Raw genomic sequence first — 17192 nt, 5'->3', positions numbered from 1 at the left:
TTAACAGTTAATTGTGGAATATGAGAAATCATGTCTGTACTTCCTCTTGGTCTTCGGGCTCATTTTACTGTTTCTGTCTAATTTTCTCTTGTTTTTCTGGCTCTTACTGTGTATTTCTGTTGGCTGCTGTCTCTGATTCTATTATTTGCATTCTTGTTCTGTTTTCTACTTTCTCCCTTCACTCTCCACTCACTAAAGTGTCTGAGGAGAGTGAACCTGCGGAAGAGCCACCCAAGTACAGTAAGTGTGTGTGTGTGTGTGTGTGTGTGTGTGTGTGTGTGTGTGTGTGTGTGTGTGTGTGTGTGTGAGCCTGTAGGAGAGCAAAGTTTTTCTTCATGTGCCCCTCCCTCCCAACACTAGCCCTCCCATGGTGACCCCACCCATTGACTGTTTAAAAGAAGACTGAGACAATCAGCACTATCTTTAATTAGTAATACTCATTAGCACTCTTCTGAAACCTAGTGAGCTGACTTGTTGTCTGCTTGCTAACATAGACAACTGCCTTAGAAGGCATCCTGACTGAAATGAAACCATCGCATAAACACACTAAATCATTCAAAAGCTTGGGCTCAGTAAGAATGAGGATCAACAAGGATACATTAAATTCCTTCAATGATACATTAGATTAAAAACGACAGTAAAGACATTTATAATATATTTATAATATATTTAGCAATACGATCCAAGATGGCGCCGCGGATGGCTGCCTCGGTGTTGAGCTCTCCAGTTGTTACACTGTTTTTGTTAGTTTGTCCTGTTTTATGTTTGTCATTCGCTATCAGTTATACCAGGGACGAACTGCTGAACATTCGGCAGTGCACACCAACTGATCACCAACCAGTTTTTGATTCTTCTGGCGTTTTGCGGAACATTGTCGTCGGTTGTGCCGCTGCACTGTGGAAACAGTATAAGACGCGCAGGCGTGGGAAGCGAGCCGGCACACTCGTTAAGCTCAGGCAGCGCGGATTCAGAACGGCGCTGCCTAGCATCCATCTGGCGAATGTCCGCTCTCTCCCTAACAAAATGGACGAACTACTTCTGCTCTCACGCAAAAACAGGGACTTTACCAACTCTGCTGCTCTGTGTTTCACGGAAACCTGGCTGAACGAAGCCATTCCGGACAGCGCGTTACATCTACCGGACTTTCAGCTGTTCAGAGCGGATCGCGATATGGAGTCAACGGGGAAAACGCGCGGTGGTGGGACATGCTTTTACATCAACAGAAGGTGGTGTACTGATGTAACTGTGTTAAGGAAGATGTGCTGTCCTGATGTGGAAGTGCTTTTCATTAACTGTAAGCCGTTCTACTCGCCGCGGGAGTTTTCCTCGCTCGTTCTCATCAGTGTTTACATTCCACCGCAAGCACACGTGAGTACGGCGCTGCAACAGCTGGCTGATCTGATCACAGAAACAGAACAACAACACCCGGACTCTGTTCTTATCATTCTCGGAGACTTTAATCAGGCAAAACTCACACGTGAACTGCCTAAATTCAAACAGCACATTACATGCCCCACCAGAGACAATAATATTTTGGACCATTGCTACACCACAACAAAGGATGCATATCGCTCCGTCGCCAGAGCAGCTCTAGGACTTTCCGATCACTGCCTGGTTCATCTTCTACCAACTTACAGGCAAAAACTTAAAACTGCTAAGCCAGTAATAAGGACTGTAAAGAGATGGACCAACGACACAGAGCAGGTCTTACAAGCCTGTTTTGAATGCACTGACTGGAGTGTTTTTGAAGCTGCTGCCAGCGATCTGGACGAGCTCACAGAGACTGTAACATCATACATCAGTTTCTGTGAGGATTTATGCATCCCTACCAGGACTTACTTATCATTCAACAATGATAAACCATGGTTCACACCAAAACTCAGACAGCTTCGTCAGGTCAAAGAAGATGCCTACAGGAGTGGGGATAGGATCTTGTATAATCAGGCCAGGAACACATTGACAAAGGAGATTGAAGTGGCTAAGAAGAGCTATGCCAAAAAGCTGGAAAACCAGTTTTCCTCCAACGACCCTGCATCAGTGTGGAAAGGCCTGAAAGACATTACCAACTACAAGACACCATCCCCCAGCATCGACAGCAATAAGCATCTTGCGAACGAGCTGAATGTCTTTTACTGTAGATTTGAGACCCCCGATCAGACACCCCATACCCGCCCTGACCATCTCTCTACACAGCCATCAACACCTCCAGCCATCCCCCTCCCCTCCCCCCCTGCACTTCAGATCAGTGAGGATAATGTGCGTCAGATCTTCAGGAAACAGAAGAGAAGGAAAGCACCAGGCCCAGACGGTGTTTCACCAGCCTGTCTGAAAACCTGCGCTGACCAGCTGGCCTCTATCTTCTCACTGATCTTCAACAGATCACTGGAGCAGTGCAAAGTCCCTTTCTGCTTTAAACGCTCCACCATCATCCCAATCCCGAAGAAACCAAAGATCACAGGACTCAATGACTACAGACCTGTTGCCTTAACATCTGTGGCCATGAAGTCACTCGAAAGACTGGTGTTAGCATATCTGAAGGACATCACTGGACCCTTGCTGGACCCCCTGCAGTTTGCCTACAGAGCAAACCGGTCTGTGGATGATGTGGTCAATATGGGACTGCATTACACCCTACAACATCTGGACAAACCAGGGACCTATGCAAGGATTCTGTTCGTGGACTTTAGTTCTGCCTTCAACACCATCGTCCCATCACTGCTCCAGACCAAACTGACCCAGCTCTCTGTCCCTAGCTCCATCTGTCAATGGATCACCAGCTTTCTGACAGACAGACAACAGCTAGTCAGAATGGGCAAAATCACGTCCGACAGCCGCACCATCAGCACCGGTGCTCCACAGGGATGTGTTCTCTCACCACTGCTCTTCTCCCTGTACACAAATGACTGCACCTCTAAAGACACCTCTGTCAAGCTCCTGAAGTTTGCGGACGACACTACTGTTATCGGACTCATCCGGAACGGTGACGAGTCTGCGTACAGACAGGAGGTAGAGCAGCTGGCTCTTTGGTGCAGTTATAACAACCTGGAGCTGAACACGCTCAAAACAGTGGAGATGATCGTGGACTTCAGGAGAAACCCCCCTGCACTCCCTTCACTCACCATCATGGACAGCACTGTGACTGCAGTAGAGTCATTCAGGTTCCTGGGCACCACCATCTCTCAGGATCTGAAGTGGGACACTCACATAGACTCTATTGTGAAGAAAGCCCAACAGAGACTGTACTTCCTGCGTCAGCTGAGGAAATTCAACCTGCCACAGGAGCTGCTCGTACAGTTCTACTCAGCTGTCATCCAGTCCATCCTCTGCACTTCCATCACCGTCTGGTTCGGCTCTGCTACCAAAACCGACCTCCGTAGACTACAGCGGATAGTTCGGACTGCTGAGCGAATCACTGGCACTACCCTTCCCACACTCAAAGTACTGCACTCATCCAGAGTGAGTAAAAGGGCTCGCAAAATCACTCTGGACCCGTCACACCCAGCACACTTTCTGTTTGAACTGTTACCGTCTGGTCGACGCTACAGAGCACCGAGCACAAAAACAACCAGACACAGGAAAAGTTTCTTTCCCCAGGCCATCTACCTCATGAACACTTAAATGTTCCGCTACTGTGGAACAAACATGTGCAATACTTCCTCAGACATTTCATTATAGCACCTTATAACTTTATATATATTTATAATTTATAATCTTTTTATTTTTATTTTATTTTTATTTTTTCTATTTTTTATTTATACCTATGTTACTTGTCTTGTCACTTTATATTGTATGTGTACTGGAAGCTACTGTCACCAAGACAAATTCCTCGTATGCGCAAGCATACTTGGCAATAAAGCTCTTTCTGATTCTGATTCTGATTCTGACTGTTTAACAATTGTAGTAAATGTTTCTTGAGCACAAATCGGCATATTAGAATGATTTCTGAAGGATCATGTGACACTAAGACTGGAGTAATGGATGTTGAAAATTTAGCATTGCTTTCACATGAATAAGTTACATTTTAAAATATTTTAAAATAGAAAACGTATTTTAAGTGGTAATATTTCACAAAATTACTGTTTTACTGTGTTTTAGATTAAATAACCACAGCCTGGGTGAGCATAAGATAATTATTTCACGAACATTAAACAATCTTACTGACCCCAAACTTTCTGAACATTCTGGAATTGCCTTTTCCACTAAAACAAGTAACGTTGCCTTAGGTTGACGAAAATGTGTCACATTTGCCCTTGCATTGCACTCTCTGTAGGTAATTTACTAGGTTGGAAGGAACATAGTTAATGACTGTATAACCTGTGGAGCCTGTAGAAGTGCTGTGTAGTCACTTTGACTTTCTATTGCAATCACTAGCCGCATCTCCACTGTCGGGCTTAAAGCGGGCGTGCTAGTGCGTGCCAGGGCTAGTCGCTTCTGGGCTTGATCGGGACTCGTCAGGGATTCCTCGGGGCCAACGGCCAGGGTTTTCTGACCTGATGAATACCTTGGTCCAAAGCGGGCCAACTCGGGCTTGAGGAGTGTTTACGAACAGAGGAGTTTACCTGAGTCGAGAGACGTCAGCACCGCGGATGATTCCATATACCAGCTAAAATCAGCATTAAAGACTTTTAAAATCATTTTAGCTCAAAACTCACTTTCATGTTTGAATACCTTCTGTTTGTGATCCGATGTGGATTCTGATCACCGTACGGTATAAGGCAAAAATAAGGACTGCACGCTAACCATTACCATAGTAAACATGGTAAATATGACCGCTTGAAGAAATCAGACAAATCATAAAGGCTATCACAATCATGTTTTTATTTTATCTGTCAGTAGCCTACCTCTCGTCTCTTTATACCAGACTATCTGATATCCATATTTAGCTCCGCATATTTCATAAAATAAAGCAACTCCGGTTTTTCGAGAACTATGTTTTTCTGACTGAAAATAGGCCTATAACTGTATTGGGAGAGAGTGTCATAAAGCTCCTCAGGTCGTATTTTTGGTGGCATATTTGTAGGAATGATCATTTTTTGTAAATTATGTAAATAGCTATGTCCTGTAACTACAAATAAACAGAAACAGACACGAGTCCGTCCTCTGACTTTTGTGAAATAACGGTAAACTACTTTATTTCTGTGTGACTAATGTGCAATTTTGACACAAATCAATTCAATGTAATCAATGTATCACTTTTTATTGTAAACCTGTGGCAAAACATTGATGCTTGGGTTTTAAATCTTCAAGTAGCCTAAACAACAAAAATGCCAGCAAACGGTCGCCTTTATCATGTTCGTTTTGCGATCTCGCTGTTTCCAGTGATTTCTTTCTGATTCGTTTTCTGATAAAACTTCCATTTGTTGGTGAAATTATGGGTTTGTGTGACGTTGTTCCAGAGAGGCGTGTTTTGGCCCGGCATGGCCCGTTTAAAGCCTTGGCTCGCACTGGCCCGACAGTGGAAACGTGGCTACTGTCATCTCTGTGTGAGTGTATAAGGCAGACTCACGCTGATTTAGCTATATGCATCTGGGTTAGCTGTTTGTGTGAATAGGTCTCTTTTCCTGTAGATTAACCCCGCTCCTGTGTTTTTCGAGCCGGTATCCAGACAGCCGTGTTAATTAGTGCACAAGACAATTATGCACTTCTCTCCGGAGACCTGCGTTTACTTCTTTTAATCTGGTGTTATAAATAATTAAACTTGTATTGAAACCCCCTGCTTTCCATCTGCTCATCTCTTTTCTCTTTTTTTCTCCATCTCTCTCACTGTCTTTTTTCTGAGAACTGAAGAGGGAGCTGTGTAACCTCTTAGTCACTGACCTCTGCATTGCCTCTTTTGTTTTATTGGTTTTAAAAGCTACACGAAAGTAAAAAGACTATACCAAAATTATTCACTTTCTGAAAATCTTCATGCATGGTAAGCTAAATATGTACAGTTGAAACTGTGTGTGTGCACAGGACAGTGAGAGTGTGACCTCATTTACCACAGTCATCAGAGCTGTGTGGCTCTAATCTCATTCTTCACAGCTGTCTTGTCAAATACCAATCCCCTTACTCACTCAGCATGACCATTACACACTCATTGGCTGTGCCTCAAAATGTTATGAGCTACCTAGACAGTATTTTGGACATTGTAATGTTCAAATTGAATCTACCTGCTTAGACAGTTTTTTGTTGATATCCAAGATAGCTACATAGACAGTGTTTTTGGGCGTCATAGACCAGTAAATTGAAGCAATTTACTGGTTGCATTCGCACCACCAGTAGGAACTCTGAAGTGACACAAACCGGCCAACAGCAAAGTCATTTAAGCGCTGCATTCAATGATGTCAACAACTCTGTAGTCTAAAGGTTGTGAAGTGCCTGGACTTCAGCGTCGGTCCATCTTACCCCTGTTTATCATGTTTGTAGCGTTAGTTTGTTAAGTATATGGCGGGTGCTGGTGTTTCATATGGCATGCTTTCGGCCAGTAAATGTATACTTGCGTCACTGGTAGTTCCTATTGTGCTGGTTTGACCCTACTCAGAAGTATGAGAAAATTGAGTCCCCCCAAAAGGCGTTCCTATAACTAAAATTGCTCCCAGTTCCTGCGGTGCGATCACACCTAAAAGCGGGTACTTCCGCCAGTAGTTATAGGAACTATAGAAACGTTCCTCCAGTGGAAAAGCCCCTATAGATCTCTTTACATTGAAGCAATCTATCTAACATTGTTTTGAGCATTATGGCCATTTAAAAGTGTTCCGTTTTCCATTTGGCACAAATTACATCACTCTCCTTCTCTTTCGTCAACAATCAAACATGTTTGCACAGTGTCATCCTACTCATCATCTGACCCCAAGAGTTCAACTTATCATAGAACCCCACAGGTCCTCATTAAATGCGTTTTTCTGGAAGCTTTGCTCTTTAATTATTCAGTGTTTTCTGTTCAGTTGTGTTTAAGATGAAATGCTAGTTTCTTTCCCACACGTGATTGACAGTAATGATGAAAAATTAAGTGCAGGCTAATGTGTTCCCACTGCTGTAGACCATTAGTCTGCTTCAAGCTTTGTGTCAGTTCTGTAACTGTGTTTTTCACACTGGGGTTTTTGAACAGGTTTTCTGCATGCATGTTGGGTGTGGTAATAAAGTGTTATGATGGTTTTCAGCTCGACGTGAAGAGGAGGATCTGGAAGAGAAGAAATCCATCAAAAAGAGAGTTAAAGAACTGAAAGTGCTGGATCCGAAGATAGCACAGAACCTCTGTGAGTATTATCCAGTTATTTTATTTTATTTTATTTTATTTATTTTGTTTGATTATTTTAAGCACACACACAAAAACACACACACAAACACACTGCACAGGTCAAATAGACCTATATTCAGTCTGTCCAATGGTTGATACAACACACACACACACACACACACACACACACACACACACACACACACACACACACACACACACACACACACACACACACACACACACACACACACACACACACACACACACACACACACACACACACACACAAACAAAAAAAACAAAAACACCCATCTGACATAGACCAACAATGACAAAAATAGTGAAAATAAGCATTACATATTGTAATGTTTTAAACTTGTCTGTTCCTAACATATTTGATGATTTCCATGCAAGTTATTTCTCTCCTGCTCTTTCTGTGAAGAAAGGTGTGGGAGTCAAAACAGGTTTTCAGGTGTCCTTTTTTTCCCTTGTATCCTTCCATCTCTTTTTCTCTCAGAACCTTGGGGTTCACAATAACACCTGTCTTGTGCTGTTATATACAATGTATTTCGTGTCTCTCTCTTCCTTTTTCGCACATACTTCTCCTTGCACCTGTGTTTCAAACTAAAAAAAAAAAAAAAAAAAAATCTTCCGCCTCTTCCTTTTCTCTTTTTCTGTCTGTCAATTGCATGTATTCACACTGATTAATTTGTCCGAGTATCTCCGTGGCAATAAGCAGAGTTCTTTAATGAGAGGGGAATGGAGAAATTAAATGTTTCTGAACATCCCGACAGTCAGATCGCTGTCCCTCACCCTTTTTGACCTATTCTGTCATTCACTTACTTGTTTTCTCACCTTCCCTTTATTGCCGTTCTTCTAAAATCATATTTTAACTCAGTATTTGTGACAGATGCAGACAGGGGTGAATACTCTTATCCTACTGCCTTGATATATGAATGTTATCCTGATTCTGCTGAAGTTCTCGTCTGGCCCTCGTCTCGTCTTGTCTTGTTGAAGTGTGTTTCAATTGCAGAAGAATTCAAGCTCACTCTTTCTTTTTATCAGATATTATCAGCATGCAACACATACACATATATACACACACACACACACACACACACACACACACACACACACACACACACACACACACACACACACACACACACACACACACACACACACACACATTAAACGAGTGTGTGTGGACTGTTAATGAATTACTGCAGTGAGCTTTTGATGAAAACTCTCCCCCTCTCCCTTAGCCATTTTCCTGGGGTCATTCCGGATGCCCTACGAGGAGATCAGGAAAATGATTTTAGAGGTGGACGAGGATCAGCTAACTGAGCCCATGATCCAGGTAACATCACCTCTCTACACCATTCATGACCTTTAAAGCATGCCCATGTTCAGAGAGGATAGCTACAAACAGGAGGAATTTTTCAGCAGCCATTTTGACTTTATCCCCTTTCACACATAGAGTCTTTACTGGTAATTTACTGGAAAATTACCGGTAACAGATCATGTGTGAACAGGACCTTTTAAAAAATACTGGTAAATTGTTTCCAGCAATTTACCAGTAAGGGAAGTTGTAACGTTGCCAGTAAATTACCAGTAATGTGCTCTGTCTGAACGCAGAATGAATATTACTGGTATTTACACGCACGAACGCGATGACTTAAGTCATCTGAATTGGGCCAATCATAAAGACTTATGAAGATGATATGATTACTCCGTGCTGTTTACAGTAAGATTTTTTTATTTTTTTATTTTTAAATATGCGCTAAATGATCATCTTTGAACGTTGCACCACATCTCGCAGCTTTTTCAGCGTGTTGCGCTCGAGAACCTGCCTTTTCCATTCATCACCGCCGCGGGTTGGTTACTATTATGTGCGTCTCATGTTTTTAAGAGCAAAAATGCGTTCTGTTTGATCATACGTTATGCCTTTCACTCAGACGTCATAAAATGTTGTCAAATTGAACAGATAGAGGAACTAAAGCGCTTCTCCTGCTGACATCACAGAATTTACCAGTATTTTGCTGATGATGTGTGGATGGTCTCTTACCGGTAAAAAGCCAGAACGCTGTTGCTTGTGTGAACAGCATATTTGTGTATTTACCGGTAAAGATATTCTGGTACTTTTACGGTAATTTACTTGGATTTCTGTTTGCAAGGTGCCATTGTCCAGAGCTGTGTTGTACGGGACTTATATAACTTGTATACATGGTAAAATTTACATTTATTCATTTATCCAAAGAGAATTACAAATGAGAAATACAACAAGCAATTCATCTTAAGCTGGTAGTTACATGAGAAGTGTTTGCAATTCAGACTGGGCTTCAGACTGGGTCTTCTGAATACTTGTTTAAATTTCAGGTATGAACACGTTTACAATTCCGGAATCACATACTTAAGGTCAGGAATCGGATACTTGTTATAAAATTAAAATAGATTAGTTTGTCGCGCTGTTTTCTGTGCTGTGCATACATCCAAAGCGCGCTCACAGAAAATATGTTTTTAAACCATTCAAGAGCGAGACGACTTGCGCTGTTTTATGTGCTGCATACACATCCAAAACGTGCAGACAGAAAAAAATGATTTTAAAACATTCAAATGACTCGCACTCTGTTTTCAGTGCTGCAGGCATGTGTAACCATATTGGGCAACTCTTAAAGTGACAGCAGCTAATCAAGCAACTGATAAAAGATAAAGAGAAAATTCACTCGTTCTTGACTGAATAACTTTTATAACTAATATTTGAAATGTGTATTTTATTTATAAAGTGCAGTGTTATTTTACATTTGATTACAGTTTCTGTACCTGAATATCGTATCTTTGTTCAGTTGTATCTATTTGTTTTGATGTGTTGAGTGTTTACTTTTCTTTAACAATGCTTGGAATGTACTGTATATTAGTTAGGCTAGTCGTTTTTCTATGGTATTTTTAAACCACAGGCAAAAGTTTTTGTTCATGATATTCAGCTACAATTAAATGTTTTGCAATAAGACTAAATGTGAATGATATCTAAGTTTTTTTTTTTTTTACCTTATTGGAATCGAAATTGGGAATCGATAAGAATCAGAATTTTATCACGATAACATTTTTCATATCAGTCGATATTGATAATTATCACGATTAATGTCAAATCTTTGTTTCTTTTCAATTTAAAGGCAGATTTTTGCTCATAAATGAAAGTTGCAATAATAATAGTAATAATAATAATAGTGTTTTTAAACTACTCTTTATTGTTAGAACATGACAAACACTTCACGTTTTTGAATTCTTTACACTTTTCCAATTTTTTTCCCCTTAAAATAAATATCTTAATAGAAAAACTATTTTTACTATGCAAAAATAGTAAAAATTGTACTTTACTATGCAAAAAAAAAAAAAATGCATAGAAAAACAAAAAGCTCACAGGAAAAAGCACACATTGAACCACAACATAATCCCTCTAATAAGTAAGTAGTGATACTTTTTTAATTCATTGCGATGATGCCAGGCAACTGTAAACAACTTTGTTACACAGTGCTTACACCAAATACATGCAGCATGCACATCAGAACTAATTTGCTTTCATTATAGACCTTATGCGACAGAGAAACGAGGGCACCGCCATCTTTAGAATATTGTCTTTTAACTTCCGTTTTTGCAGTCGCTATGGCATCGCTGTCGAGGAGTAATTAGCTTTTGAAGTGGATTTACTTAATGTAAAGTTAACGAAAGTTATCACGAGGACTGTGATGTTTAAAGCAGATGACTTAACAAATGTCAGTCGACCGGGAATATTTTAAAACGAGCCGTTCATTAATAAACACGCAGAATCGCTGTGAAAAAACAGACCGGAAGTCAAAAGACAATGAGCGCAGTGCTGAAAAGGGGCGGGGCTACATAAGGTCTATAATCAAGGCTGCATCACTATACACTAGTTTCTGGATGGTGTTGGATTTTTTTTATTCACTCCATAGATGTACTGTACGGTGGCATAGCAGAATCTCTACTGTTTGACACATTTCTACATGGTTTAAATGCATATATTTAATTTTTGTTTTATAAATACATTAAACAATCTCTTTGATTTTTCCCTTGTATTTTATCATTCAGCATTGATGTCAGGCTCAGGTTTATGTATTCTTCTGTAGCTTAGTGCACAGCAGGTTCTCATTCACTATAATAGTTTTAAAATATCCACTACTTCAGATCTATAACAGAGCTTTGTTGTTTTATACTACTTACCACTTAAAATCAGCCCCATCTCTATCTTAATGACTGGGATGGGAACAACAGAAATATCCATCTGCATCTATGCTTGGTTTTATTTTTTGATGTATGAACGTGGCCATCCATCTATTAGGTTCATGTTCATGTGCACTAATGAAGTGCCTATTTGGAGATGAGTTAGACCAGTTCATCAATGGGTTTATGAAACTTTAAAGTTTGTTTCTGAAGTCAGAGACTCAAGAGTAGGTTCTTTATTTCTAGACTCTAAAATAAAATGTTTGAACCCCACAGATAAGCGGTTAATTAAAAGTGGATTTATATTGTAGTACTTTATGACAATACCTATGAGTTACGGATTCTTCTTGGCAAATTAACAAGATCACAATACGTTGATAAGTGAGAATTGCTGAATATCCATTTATATCTGGGCTTTAATGATCTCATGGAGACTGACGGTTACATGAGAGGTTGAGAGGACACGCTGTAGATAGACATGTTCACATGATTGCATGCATAAAGATGATTAAATTGCTGCGTACACCATGTTTTTTGTTGTTGTTTTTTTAAGCATTTATCTTTTATTCGATGGATTTAATTGAGATTGACAGCATCTGATTGGGAGAAAGAGATGGAAAATGGGATAACAAAACATCACAGGCCTACCGATGCTTTGACAAAACCATATAATATGGTGAAGCTATGTTAGCCTAATGGTGTGACACGTCATTTCCAGCTTTCTTTGAATATCAGTGGATGTTGGACTTTCAATGTGGAATCTCATGTATAATTCTATAACTGGCCAAAAGCAGTGGTGCATATCAATTTAATATAATATAATGGTAAATATTGCAATATAATTGATAACTTTATTTTTTAATAAAATAACTACAATTTGGCTAAAATGGTGCATAGAATAAAATAAATGAAATAACGCAAAAATAAATATTGCAATATAGTTATTGCGAAACAAATGATAACATTTGTATTTTTAATAAGATAAAATAATGGTATATACAATATAGTTATTGATATTTTTAATAATATAAAATAAACAGCATGTATCTCAATACAGTTATTGCAATCTAAATGCTACCTTTGCTTCTTTTCTTTTTTTTTTAAATATAGTTTTATTATTAGGTCTGCTAATGTACAGGTTGCAGGTTCATTTCCAGCCAGGGGCGACCCATGAACTGGAAGTTTACTGAGATCAAGTACCATTTTGCCCTTGATCAAGATGCTTAACCCCTGAATGCACCAGGGAGATATATCGTCCCTTCAATTAGTCTAGTGTGTCATTAATTGCCAGTGAGCCGATTTAGATGAGGAGCTCCACTAAATGGCTAGAAACTGGAACTAAATCGGCAACAATTAGGTTGCAGGTTAAAGTTGAACTTCTAATTGGATGAATGTAGCACACATTCTTTGTAACACTTCTTTGTCTTGTTCTTTCTTCCAGACTCTTGTAAAACATCTGCCTGAACAGGAGCAGCTGAACACACTGGTCAAGTACAAGAGTGAATATGCCAACCTCTCTGAACCGGAGCAGTTTGGAGTAGTGGTAAGTTATTCCATGCACGAACACGCATGCCCTCGTTGTTGCTGCCACTGTATTCCAAATTCTAAACTGCTTTCTTATCAATTTACCTTTCAGTGTAGTGGAACGTCCAGTTAGAAGTCATCAATCACTCTTTATTTAAACTTTTCTCAGATTGATTTTGTGTCCGTCCCTCTACACGAGATTTAATCTCTTAAATTGAAACCGATATCATCTTCTTGTCACAAACAAAACAACTACATATTGTACAACCTAAGAAGTATATTGTTTCTCTGAACAGAGAAAGAATTACTATTATTCTCTAATGGAAAATACATATGGTCGACCTGACACATTAACACAGTTTTAACCCAGTTGTCTTAAATTAAACTATTACTAATAGTTGTCTCGAGCACATTGAACTGACATAGTAAAAAAAAAAAAAACAACTGTATTTCCTCCACCCCTCTTTTGTAGCTGAATCTAATCTGAAAATTGTATTTAGCCAGAATTAGGATTTTGCAGTCTGAATTAAATGTGATTTCAATAGAAAATGTTTCTTTTGAGTTTAGGGGTACACAGTATATTTGCACCATAGAGACATTTTAATTTATCAATATATATATATGGGTGAGTTTTAATATTTAATCGTGTTAATTTTCCATGTTTTTTTATTTAATTTAAATTACTGTACACATTTAAAATGAACCGTTAATAACACGAATAATTTAATAATACTGTTAAATGTAATCTGCAATATGCATTTTTCATACTGGACATGAGTAGGTTTTGGTGTCTACATTTATTATTTTTATTTTATTTTTTATTTCATACAAAGTATAGAATTTTTTTATATGTAAAACTTTAATGTCAGCCCTTTGTCAGTTTTAGCCATAACATTAAATTAATTATCAGCATATCAGTATTATTTATCATGTCAGTGCATCTCCTCTTTACTAAACTGTTACCAGTTATGATTACCAAATTGTTTCCTCGTTATCAATCAAATTTGTTCAAATCAATTCTTTGTTAAATGAACTCAACTGAATCACTGTTTGGCTATTGAATTAGCATCTGACTGACTTTGAGTTATCGTTATTTCAGTTATGTCCGTCTTGATGTGAAGCAAATTTTGAGAACGTACAGTATTTTAGATTTGTTTTTGTTGTTGTGGTTTTTACAGAAAAAGGTAAATCAGGTTTTAAAATCAAGGCTCCAGACTGCAACCAAATGGTTGCATTTTACGACCTTTTTTCTTGCCACTAAAACTTTTTAGAGGTTGCACTGGTGTGACCACCAAGTTGCCCAACTGATAAGAGCTGATATTTCGGTTGCATATGAAAAACATCAAACGTATCATTCTGAATTTTTTTGGGCACAGTCCTGCAGTGTGGCTTCTCATAAGAAAAAACAAATACCAATAGGAGCGCAGAAGCTGATGATGCAATTAGTCCCCCAACATCCTACAGTGTGACATGGATTACAGCTGGGATCTTGTTTGTACAGTCTGTCAAGCAACAATTGTAAAGGACTATTATAAATCGGACAGAGTAGACCTGGCTTTAGGCTAGTTACACTTTATTTTTTAAGACACACTGGGATGCTGGAATAAGAGAAGGGGCACTTGCATTTGAGAAATGAAACGGAAGTGAAAGAAAGGCACGAGGGAGTTGCATCATGCAACAGTGTGGCTCGCCATTGTGTTTGGGGTGTTTATGTAATGAGGGCTATGGAGCTACGGTTTATGCATGCGTGGGCAGCAGGAAATGATGCATTTGCAGTTCAGAGAACTATCCAGTTCAAAGGGAATTCTTAATCTCTCATAGTGCCATTGCAAGCAGTTTTGTACTCTTTGTTCTTTTCTGGAGCCAGAACTTTGAACCCTTTGTTTGCATCCTGCTAAGTGGACCATAAAATATAGAATGTGACTACCGTAACCTTAAGATCATATTGGGTGATTGTGTGCAAGCGTGTGTTTGTGGTGTGTCTACCCACATATGTGTTGCTTCTATTTCAGCCATCTGCTTTGATACCTCAAATGAACTGTTTTAATGGCTCCATGTGGTATTTTTAGCTTCTGATAAACTGTTTCGCTTTAGTCAGGTGAAGCTGAGCGTAAAGAATTACACCTCTTACTGGAAAACTCTGGGAAGAGAAATATCCTGTTGCCATAGCAACAGTACCCCCCCCCTTTTTTTTAACAGGTCTTAGTTCAAGGTGCACAAAAAGAAAAGTTTAAATCAGGCAAACTAACTCAGCCAGACAATAGAGGCAGAAAGATGAAACAGGTGTGTATCCCGTTCCCCATTGAGTCTTCCAGCAGCCATTATACACTAGAGACGGAGTGAGTGTGTTCAGGGTCTACTGGGACACACACACATTGAAACGCTTCTGTTGATCGGCAGGCACTCTGGGTGGTTGTGTGAAATGATGATTTAGCTTCCTGATAAAGAATAATACTTGAAACACTTGAAAAGTTGTTCCCCTCTGAATACCGTCACATGCTGAGTGGCAGGCATGACGGCATTACTTCCACTCCCTTTTGCAGGTGCATTTGAAATTATATTTTAAAGGGCGATTTGAAAGGCTTACCTTGAGGAGACTGTGCTGTAAAGTTTAGCTGGTATCATACTGTTTTCCCTATGGGTGGGTGGATTTGAATTGGTTTCATGTACTTTTTATGAGCAATGGGTAATGCATAGTCAGGCGGTTATTATCACAAATTAAATGTGTGTGTGTGTGTATATATATGTATATTAGAGGTGGGCATAGATTAATTTTTTTAATCTAGATTCATCTAGATTAATTTTGAAATTAATCTAGATTAATCTAGATTAAAATGGCTCATTTGAATTCTGCCGAAGGCATTCAGAATATGTGTGCTACCCAAATAATGACTATAAAAGTAAGTCTTTGAGAACGGGTTTCTCAAGCCAGGTGGCGCATTAGACCAGGGGCTCATCTCCTGTTTCCAAAATGCATCACAAACTGCTTGAGAAAGCTGTTCTACTCATAGACTGTAAAAGGTTACTACTGTACTGTTACCGTCCGTAGGCAACATTAGGTAGGCCTATGTTATTATCAACTACTATAGGCTATCAATTAGGGATGGGTGATATGGCCTAAAATCTATATTGTGATATACATTGCAGCCTCTTGCGATAACGATATACAGTATATTATAATAAAACCATTTCAGAACAGATTACACAGACCCATGCTAAACAACTGCTAAATGTATTTTTTTTTAAAGGGTGTATGTAGTTTTGAGAACATATATTGTGCAAAACTGTAAGTATACAACATAATTTTGCAGATAAATAAAATGTAAGTACACTAGCTGCAGAGACTTAAGTAGGTCTAATGTTTATTATGGCTTGGAGCTTATGAAACCCCAAATTTAAAATTAGAATATTGTCTAACTGATGTCTTTTCAGTTAAAAAGAAACACAACAACGATTCTTAAAATCGAGATTATGTGCTACACCACTAAGATATATTGGAATGGGAATAATACGCGCGCGCTGGTATTCAGTGATATCATGTTTCGTTTTGAATTTGAGGTGGTCGAACGGATTAGTCGTGTGTTAATTTACCGAACTGTTACCTCACACACTCTGTATATAGTTTGCTGCTGCTCGTCTGACGGCTTAAACCCGAACCAAGTCCAAATAATGGATGTTGCACCGATCTTTTTCACCAGCTTTCACTTTCAGCCGTGTTTACTTAAGATGACGACGAATATGCGTTGCAGCCGGGTTTACCTCGCGGCCGTGGGTAGATTGCGTCATCATAGCTTGTGTAGTATAGAGCCATCTCCCAACCCAACTTGGAGAATAGATTAACGGCGATATTTTTTTTATCGCGCGATAAGAGTCTCGCGTTAACGCAGCACGTTAACGCCGATAACGGCCCACCACTAATATATGAAGAGTTCAGATGCAAAAGCCTCTAAGTGCCATCTGTAATTTTCTTCTAGAATGATCATTTTTATAAAGCTTGTATATTTAAGTTCAATAATTTCACTTAAATGGCAATGCAAATTACCTATTAATTGTCATTTAAGTGAAATTACTTAACTTAAATATACAAGCTTGATAAAAATGATAATTCTAGAAGAAAATTTTAGATGGCACTTAGAGGCTTTTGCATCTGAACTCTTCATATATATATATGTATATATGTATGTATATATGTGTATATGTATGTATA

General features: G+C 39.1%; 1 protein-coding gene across 3 annotated transcripts in view; it reads left to right on the top strand.

The window, feature by feature from the left end:
* diaph3 (diaphanous-related formin 3) overlaps positions 1 to 17192 on the top strand; it is a 330760-nt gene that overhangs the window by 199676 nt on the left and 113892 nt on the right. For all 3 annotated transcript variants that reach the window (XM_082156057.1, XM_082156058.1, XM_082156056.1), the window contains 3 exons: positions 7143 to 7238; positions 8488 to 8582; positions 12903 to 13004. In XM_082156057.1, coding sequence (XP_082012183.1) covers positions 7143 to 7238; positions 8488 to 8582; positions 12903 to 13004 — 293 coding nt within the window. The remainder of the gene's footprint in view (positions 1 to 7142; positions 7239 to 8487; positions 8583 to 12902; positions 13005 to 17192) is intronic.

This window comes from Leuciscus leuciscus (genome assembly GCF_965113295.1).
Source record: "Leuciscus leuciscus genome assembly, chromosome: 23".
In the NCBI taxonomy this organism is placed as follows: Eukaryota; Metazoa; Chordata; class Actinopteri; order Cypriniformes; family Leuciscidae; genus Leuciscus; species Leuciscus leuciscus.
Note: the sequence above shows the minus strand (reverse complement) of the source record. Positions and strands in the feature narration are given on the sequence as shown.